Source organism: Cryptomeria japonica, chromosome 9 (assembly GCF_030272615.1).
Source record: "Cryptomeria japonica chromosome 9, Sugi_1.0, whole genome shotgun sequence".
NCBI classification, from domain to species: domain Eukaryota; kingdom Viridiplantae; phylum Streptophyta; class Pinopsida; order Cupressales; family Cupressaceae; genus Cryptomeria; species Cryptomeria japonica.
Genome location: NC_081413.1, coordinates 211,074,024 through 211,083,905, shown reverse-complemented (window position 1 = coordinate 211,083,905; position 9,882 = coordinate 211,074,024). Strand labels below are relative to the sequence as shown.

At 35.5% G+C, this 9,882-nt stretch overlaps 1 protein-coding gene across 1 annotated transcript; it reads left to right on the top strand.

Annotated features, from left to right (window-relative positions):
* Positions 1-4,704: 4,704 nt before the first annotated feature.
* On the top strand, positions 4,705-5,442 carry LOC131044560 (3-ketoacyl-CoA synthase 1-like). The gene has a single exon (XM_057977913.2). The coding sequence runs from the start codon at positions 4,705-4,707 to the stop codon at positions 5,440-5,442; it is 738 nt and encodes a 245-aa protein (XP_057833896.2).
* Positions 5,443-9,882: the final 4,440 nt, after the last annotated feature.

Here is a 9,882-nt window from a genome sequence, read left to right as displayed (position 1 = left end):
TCTTCCAATGCAATTCAGATGTGTCTCCATTCTGATCTTCCATATAACATAATTAGTTCCATCAAGTTTCAGACTGTCCTTCTTGAAAAAGTTAGTTGCCATAGAATCTCCTCAAGTTGTTAAACTTCTGCAAAAAGAGGACTTAGCTCTGATACCAATTGTTAGGACTCAGAGGCAATTGAGAGGGGGGGTGAATCAGTTGTCTATTAATTTCAACCCAAATATAACATAATCAAACTTGATACTTAATATCGGTAAACCAAACTTAATGTCGGTAGACAAATTATCAGTTAATATTAATACTAGTGAAACTCAATGCATAGAACAGGAAGAGAAACAACATCCACAACACATAACACAAATATTTGTATGTGGAAACCCTGTAAGGGGAAAAATCACAACGAGAAACCTTACCCACAATCAGATGATACTACTACAAATAGTATGTGTATACAAATGGGGTCTGCACATGCAGAAAGGCCAACTGCCTAGAGCTCACTGCTCAATAAAAAAATAAGAGTCACATTGACTACAATTGGATGGTTAAATCCAATGATAATGTACTGCTCAAAGTAGCATCTCCAATGCTAGATTCAATACCGGTTAAGCTCTAATAATCACCTTCAAACCTTCCTTGAACCTTCTCTATGGTCTGCTCATATGATCTTCAATATTCGCACATACCATGTTGCATTACCATAACCATATACCATCTCTTATTACCTATTTCATTATCTCACAAATGAGATCTTACATGTATACCAAAACCTAAGACCAAATGTGTTGGTCAACTCACTAAGAATATTACAATTAAAATCAATTACAAATAAGTCAGGATGTGATGCATCATACCAGCTCAATACATTTACAACAATATCCAATTAATTAAATCATCTCCATAATGTGTCGTGCTGATGTAGAATAGATAATGCATCAGTCATAACCTAGACCAATTTACCGGTAACAACAAATATGTCAACCCGATTAGACCAATAACCAAAATACCAAAACCAAGTGTCCAAACCATGTCTTTGACATAACCAAGTGATCTCCAGATGATAACAAGTCATCTTCAGTGTCGGTGAACAATATAACCTGTCAGTGAGTGATACACCGCTGACTGTGCATAAGTCACTGAACTTGCCGGTGAACATAACGTGTCGGTTCAACATAGCCAAAGATCTCCAGAAGGATAAGTGTTGTCATCAATGACAAAACCAATGCAACACATCCATAATACCAACAATGATAAATCATTTAAGAACAAGGAAGTGAAGCAATTTCTTAATAAATTTTATATTCAACAATGATTTTCTAGACTTTATTATCCTAAACCCAATGGTCAAGATGAGGCTTCAAATAGCACCATTGAATAGATCTTGCATAAAATAGTCAATAAAAATGGTAAAGATTATCACACTAGTACAAAAACAACAATATATGACTAAAAAAACTACTAAAATTTGCATATAAATGACTAATCTTGGTCACATGACAATTAGTAGTTTATTGCCGGTCATTTATAACATTGCTAAATTTATTACTAAACTATTTTAGTCATTTATTGGATGTTTTGATTGATCAATTTGGCCATTGATTTAGTCATTGATTTGGTCATTGATTTAGTCATTGATTTAGTCATTGATTTAGTCATTAATTTAGTCATATATTTAGTCATTATTTAGTCATATATTTAGTCATTATTTAGTCATATATTTAAGTCATTAATTTAGTCATTGATTGTTGTTAAGCGGTCATTTATTTTGTTATTGTAATCATTAATTATTATCAATCGATAGTATATTTAGACATTAATATTCACTGATTTTTGTCCATTGGCAGTATATTTAGTCATTTTTATTTACTAGTTTCCATTAATTAGTAGTAAATATAGTCACGATATGAATAATTTATTAAATACCATAAATTTTATAATGCAAAAATAACATAATATTAAACTTGAACTAAAACATAAAAGCAAATAAAAATATTACATATATGAACAAGCTACAACATGATAGAATTAAAATATTGATTCAATGTCATGATAAATAAATGTAATCTGCAATAAAAAATATAATGCATATATATATTGTAATATCAAAAATCACACCTTGTCCAATTCAACGTAGCAAATGGCACCTTCCTCCACGTTATCGAAGGTCATGTACCGTCATTTTTTCTTCTTGCCCACCTAGATTGCTTTGTCAACTCTAGACCAGAATCCTACCAACTATGTCGACTTGTCATCCTTGGGACATTAGCATGATGTGAAGACATCAATGTGACACGCTAGCATCTTGCGAATATGACAATCCCCTGGTGGTCATTTGAGCATTACACATGTGCCCTGAAGAAATCGTAATTCCTTTGCATGCCCACACCGATGTTAGTTTTCCTCCCAAAAGCTATATCTCTCTCGTTTGAAGGCATTTGGGGAAATTATAGAACATTTACTTGCAGGTTGGAGCTTTTAGCGATCTTCTTGAGCAATATTCACAGGTTTCCTAGCACCTTAAAGACCACCATTGTTGCATTCTTTTGAGCATCTCATAGTGCCATCTTTACAAGTATTGAAAGGGGGGTTTACTTACTCTTACTTAATTTGTTTACATATTTGCATTCTTTTGTCTCAAATCTATTATCATATCTCTGTTATCTTTATCTTTTTACCTTCCCTGTGGCTATTATCTAGGTTGTCTTTGGCGGTGAAAACACCAAAAAAGGGGTCTCACTTAAGAAAAATCCAAAACACAACCCGAATATTTTCCCTTCTTGTTTGAGTGTAGGTTTGTAGTGGTGAAAAAGTTATCATCCCGCGGGAGGCTTCAATCGTGGACTTGTTGTGAGTTCCTATTATTTTCCTTCACTTTATTCTTTTATTTCATATTATGTAATATCTTGTTTATTTCATTTTCCCACATTTCTTAATTAATAATCAAGTCATTTTTGCAACTTTGTCTATATACCTCATTCGTACAGGACGACGCATCGCGTTGGTGTCCCAAACTTGCGTGCTTGTCATTAAGACAAAGGCTTTGCAGAGTCGTCCGGAAGTATCACTTTGTAGTCTGTTAGTTTAATTTGTCATTTTCATCCCTTGGCTCATCCTTAGCGCCTTATAAGCGAGATACTAGAGGGTCAATTTGTTCTCTTGGGTTTACCATCCTTGAGGTAGCAAATTTCCTCAATTACATTTTGGTGAACCCGACATGAAGGCCAATTTTTCTTTTTGCATCATGTTTTTATCATTTAGTTCATTGCATACATTTAACATCTAAAATCTAAATTCAAAAAAAAAATGTAGCTTGCATTTCCTTTCTAGCATCAACATTTGTTTCTCTTTATCTTTCCACTTAGCAAGCTTTATTAGAAGATTCAAACCCTTCATGTCCCTATAGTGTGGTCTTAGTGTCGTGAGGCTTGCCTATGATTTTAATGACCCAGACTACCATAGGAGCCATAGTTAGGAGGTCATCTAGACACAATTTTTCTCTCAATCGTTATAGTCCTCCTCTACCTAGCATGTTGTTTAACGATTAGCTTCCGAACCTGGTGAGTTCCTAGATTCTTACCCTCTTAAGACCACTTTGATGGGGGGTCCTTCTCCACTTGACTCACAATCCAACTTTCAAAACAATTCTCCGAGGAATTCTCGTCCACCTTCCCCTCCTGTTGTCGATCATGATTTCGCTATCACCATTGATTTTGAACAAATTTACTTTTTTGAATTGGAATTCAAATGTATGACACAACCTCTCACAAACACCCTTTTTAAAATTTTGTTGGTTTTACGCCCCTTTTTAGAATCAATCATGATTTTAAGAGAAAAACATTAAAGTTATTGTGTTCTTTCTTGCAAGCTTGGGATTTAGGTTAATAGGTTCTTCCCTATAGGCTTGGGATTTAAGTTACCAAGTTCTTCTAAGGATGTAAATGTATTTTGTTTCAGGGTGTAGACAAAAGAATATGTGATCACATTATTCACTATTTTGAGAAAATCTCTCTCCTACAAACTCCTTAATGTAATGATAATTATTTATTTTCATTTATTATTGTGAGAAGATAGTTTACAAAAATATTTATATCCTTTCTTTAGTTCTTACAAATACAAAACAATATTGATAAAACTATTTTCTCTATGCTAATCTTTATCTATTCAAGAAACATTAATTTACTCTAAATATATTCTATTTTTGTATGACAATATAATTTATTGAGTTATTGCTTTCATTCTATTTTCTTGAAATAAAATCTGATGAGATTTTAATATCATATTATTCTAAACTATGTCCATCCATGTTGGGGTACTCATTGCACCTCATAGATAAATGTCATTGCATTTCACCAAAGTATTTACTACAGAAAGCGATAGCTCGTTGGCATGGCCTTGAGGTCGTTGAAATCTTTATTAAGAAGTACACGTAGTAGTTTATTGGAGGCAATTTACCATTTAATTCGAAACGGGCTTCGGTGGATATTTAACCAAGTGTTTCCATTCTTGAAGAATCTCTTTAACGGATCGACCAAGATTCGTCTTCTTACCGGAAAGCCAATATGAAATAGTTCAGTGTTGTCGCTACTGTTGTTATGCATGCTACGGATCGACCAGGTTTCGTCTTCTTACGTTGGATCAGTTTTGTATGCATGCTACTGTTTCTTCTCCGCAATAGTTCAGTGCTATCATAGCTATGTGTGGCGACGATGCTGGGGTGGCTGCTGCTTCAACTCCTCGCGAAACAGAGGACGCGGGAATGTTTTCTTGTGGAATTTACCTGCTACAAACCGCCGGCGGAGTGCCAGGCTAACACTGAGCTGAGCATTTACGTTTCATTAAGTAGAGAGCCTATCATTCTAGAAAACCTGAAATTCCAGTGGAAAATATTTCTGAGCTCCGGTCTGGGAGAAGAGACTTCGCTGCCGTGGTTCATTTTCAATGATGAAATGGTGGCGATATTGGATGAAGCGCGGGTGGAGATGGAGGAGACCTTCGCAACCTCGGACGGGCTCTTTAAGAGGACGGGTGTCACATCGCAAGACATCGATATACTCATCGTAACGGTCTCCACCTTCACGGCGACACCATCTCATGCTACCATTGTAGCGAGGCACTATAAGATGAAGGAAAGCGTGAATATGTTTAATCTTTCCGGCATGGGGTGCAGCGTTGGTGTTTTAGTGGTGAACATGGCCAAAAATCTGTTGCTCGTTAATCCGGACTCGTACGCTCTCATCCTCTCCACCAAGAACACAACTGTCAATGCAAAGTACCCCAGCAACGACAGGACCTTCATGCTCACCAACTCCCTCTTCCGAGTTGGCGGTGTCGCCTTGCTCTCTCCAACAAACACCAAGACACTGCATGAGACAAATTGCAGCTTCTCCACTCCATTCAGACCAACGTGGCTGCTGATGACGAGGCCTACAGTTGCATATCTGTGACGGAGGACGATGATGCCGTCTACGAGGTCCGTCTCCGCCCTTCTCTCGACATCATTGCTGCCAAGGCCGTGGCTAACAACTTAGCCAAGCTCGGCCCAAAAGTTCTGATAGTTTTGATACTTAATATATGTAAAGATCCAATAGCCAACAAGATGAGAGGGGGGGTGAATCATACAAACTTAATCATCCATAAAAACATCAGATTCAACCTCGGTAACATATATTTCAGTAATATAACCAATACTATCAAACATGCAAACTCAAAAGCATATAAACATCATAAACCTCATAACACCAGATTTAACGTGGAAACCCAAATAGGGAAAAACCACTGTGGGATTTCGGACCCACTAAGAAATATACTCTTCTAGAGTATGCTCGGTCAAAAGCAAATCCTGTTAAAGATTACAAACACATTGATAGATGTGACCCGGTTAAGGGATTTCCCTCAGATCTGTTAGGATCTTCACCTTGTTAGAAGTGACCTTGTTAAAGGATTTCAAACACTCAATCAGAATGTCACCTTGCTAGAGGGTTTTACAAATAAGACTGTTAAGTCCACTCGGTTAAGAGATTTTCTGTCACTTTCACAAAATAACAGTAATAAAATCTATTTGCAACTTCACATCTAAAATGCTAAAACAGATTCTTATTTGTTCAATACAATCTAGACATAGAACTAATCTTGTCTATCTATTGGGCTTCTATACTCTGTTATTCAAATAGGTCTTCAAGCTTGTGTGCTCGGTAATCACTATGTAGCATCCCTGTGCATACACTTGCCCACATACATTGTTTATCAACAATTTCCTATTTATAAACAATTAGGTAATTGCTTAATCTCCTTGATCACATTTCCCATGATCAATCATAGCCATTAGATCTTTGATCTTGTCTGGGTTCAATGCATCTTACGATCTGAAAATGTTTTACCCTGCCTAGGAACTCGCATATTATTCTTGGAACTTGTGCCAAGGTATTGCGGTTCAATCTGAGCTGTAGATCTTCATGCCAGCTTTCCATTGCCTTAGATTCGTTAACAAAATTCATGCATGGCTCACCAATCATTTAATCAGTTCCAGCTCATCAGCTTCCTTTATTAAATAACGCGTGGAAACATTTAATGCATTATGTTATAGCTCGGTTACAACTCAGTAACAGCTTGGTGAATACTAAACTTCACTCGGTAGACATTCCCCCTTCATTAACCAATAGCGATAACCTTAGGGTTTACCGACTAGGTTCTTTGCTTGATAACATAGTATAGTATTAACCTTTTCATTTTACAACATATGTATGATGTTAAAACAATTTAAAACATCATGATCTCATCATTGTCTGACTCGGTACTAGTTGCCCATTGAATACCTTATTCATCCCCTTATTCATCATATTCTTTCCTGTGTCTTTTACCGACATCTTTATACTCTTTAAATCATACTTCTCAAGATATGGCAACATCATACTGAATTAGAAAATCAATTTTTTGACATCAATGACAAAATAATAATATCAACATAGTAAACATCCTTAATCAGTTATATTCATAATCATCAACAACCTTTTCAATATCCTTATTGAAATGCCAACAATATTTCATTATCTGTTATAATGCAATATTGCCAACAATATCCCACTTTGGCATTGATGGCAAAACCAATTGATTTGATGTGAAAAGATTCGGATTGCTGTGATTCTGAAATGCTGAAATGCTCTCCAACATAAATTAGACTTCTCCTCTATTCTTCAGTCTTGTTTTCAATCTGTAGTCTTCTCAGTCTTCTTTTAGTCTTCTCCCCCTTTGACAAGAATGCCAAAAAGTAAAGAACTAAAACATAATTTCTGTCTGTATGAAGTGATTTCTTATTGTTGTGTATCAACTGAGTTTCGGTCAGAGCATTTTGTCTTCAATTCCTGTTCCCTGTATTGTTTCTTGTATTATTTACTGTACACCTTTAGAAAACATCCTAAAGTGTATAAATCAGCATCAACACCCAAAAGATATTCGATGGAGTCATCGGATTGATGCTTTCACCGAACTCGGTCAGTGAGTAGAAGATAGGGGTAGGACCCCTAACTTACTTCTGAGATATTCATAAGTGTCCCTTGGTAGTGGCTTGGTGAAGATATCTGTTATTTGTTCCTTTGTGCTAACATACTCCAACACCACTTTCTTCTCTTGAGCTTCTTCTCTAAGATAATGATATTTGATAGAGATGTGCTTTGTCTTAGAGTGCATAACAGGATTCTTTGAAATATTAATGGCACTAGTATTGTCACAGAATATAGTTACTGGCTTGGCAACTTTATCATTTATACCTTCCAACAATTGTTTGATCCATGCAATGTTGGTACAATTCAATGCTGCAGCAACGTATTTAGCTTCTGTTGTTGACTGTGAAACACATCCTTGTTTCTTGCTAAGCCATCTTACTAGTCTTTCTCCTAAAAAGAAAGATTCTCCACTTGTGCTTTTTCTGTCTTCAATGTTGACTGCCCAATCAGCATCAGTATAAACTTTTAAATCAAAATCATTTCCTTTCTGATATACTAAGCCATAATCCCCAGTGCCTTTCAAGTATCTAAAAACTCTTTTGATTGCTGTCATGTGTGCTTCCTTAGGATCTGCAGAGAATCTTGCAACTATACCTACTGCATGTGCTATGTCTAGTCTGTTGTGAACAACATATTGTAGCTTTCCAATCATGGATCGGTAAAGTGTCTCATCAGCAGATGTAGATTCATCATTCTTTGATAATTTACAGTTGGTAGTCATAGGAGTACTTACTGGTTTTGAATCCTCCATTCCAAATTTCTTCAAGATTTCATTTATGTACTTGGATTGAGTAATGAAAATCTTATTTTTCATTTGCAGTATCTTTAAACCTATAAAATACTTTATCTCACCGATTAATGACATCTCAAATTCTTTGCTCATTTCATTTCCAAAGTTTTTGCATAGAGAGTCATTGCCACAAAATATAATATCATCAACAAATATGGCTGAGATCAATATTCCATTTTCATCATTCTTCATGTACATGTTGTTGTTCTTACTTGCCCTTATAAAACCAATCTTAATCAACTAAGAATGCAATCTTTCATACCATGCTCTAGGTGCTTGTTTCAAACCATATAAAGCTTTGTTCAATTTACATACCTGATATTTATTATTGTCTTCAACAAATCCTTCAGGTTGTTCAATAAAAACTTCTTCTTCTAATATTCCATTCAGAAATGCAGATTTCACATCCATTTGATATACCTTGAATTTTTTGAAAGCAGCATAGGCCAACAATGTTCTTACTCCTTCAAGTTTAGCAATAGGTGCAAAATTTTCACCATAATCAATTCCTTCTTCTTAAAGCATAACCTTTAGAAACTAGTCTTGCCTTGTTTCAAATGACCTCTCCTTTTTCATCTAGCTTGTTTCTAAAATCTATTTTGTACCGATTACATTTTTGTCCTTCGGTCTTGGGATTAGTGTCCATGTGTCATTCTTCTTGATTTGATCAATCTCTTCTGTCATAGCATTTATCCAATCTTCACTGTTAAATGCCTCTTTCACTATTCTTGGTTCAAATTCAGATATCAAACATGTGTTCTATCTCAGTTTGTTCCTTGTCATCATTGGATCATCCTTATCTCCTATAATCTAACTTGGCGCATGATGTCTTCTGACATACTTGGCTAATACAGGCTCGGTAGGCTTTGTATGATCTTCTTCATCATTCCGTAACTGGATATTCTCTTCATTTTCTTCAACAGTCTTCTCGGTAAGACTTCTCGGTTGAACATAGACAAATTCATCATAGTCTTCTGGTTCCTTGGAATTTCCTTCATCATTTCTTTTTGCAAATTCATTAATTTTCACATTTGCACTTTCTACTATTTTGTTAGATGATTTGATCAGACATTTAAATGCTTTGCTTCTAGAAGAATAACCTAGTAACGTTCCTTCTTCACTTTTCTGATCAAATTTGCCATTTTTGTCATCTTTGTGAACATAGCATTTACTTCCAAAGATTTTAAAATAACTTACATTAGGTTTGTTATCATACTAGATTTCATATGGTGTCTTCAAAGTACATTTCTTGAATCGAACTCGGTTCAAGGTGTAAACTGCTGTGCTTATTGCTTCTCTCCAAAATGTTTGTGGTACCTTCTTTTCAATCATCAGTGTTCGAGCACAATCCACAATAGATCTGTTTCTTCTCTCAACTATTCCATTCTGTTGTGGAGTTCTCGGTGTAGAGACTTGTCTTTTAATACCATGATCATTGTAGAATAAGTTGAACTCATCAGATGTGAACTCTCCTCCTCTATCTGAACTAAGACATTTCAGTTGTCTTCCTATTTTATTTTCAACTCTTGCCATGTACCATTTAAACATTTGAAAAGCTTCTGATTTTTCTTTTAAAAACATTACTGACATCATCC

Excerpts from the sequence above, each read along its gene's own strand:
- LOC131044560 (XM_057977913.2), top strand. The coding sequence starts at position 4,705 with ATGCTGGGGTGGCTGCTGCTTCAACTCCTCGCGAAACAGAGGACGCGG.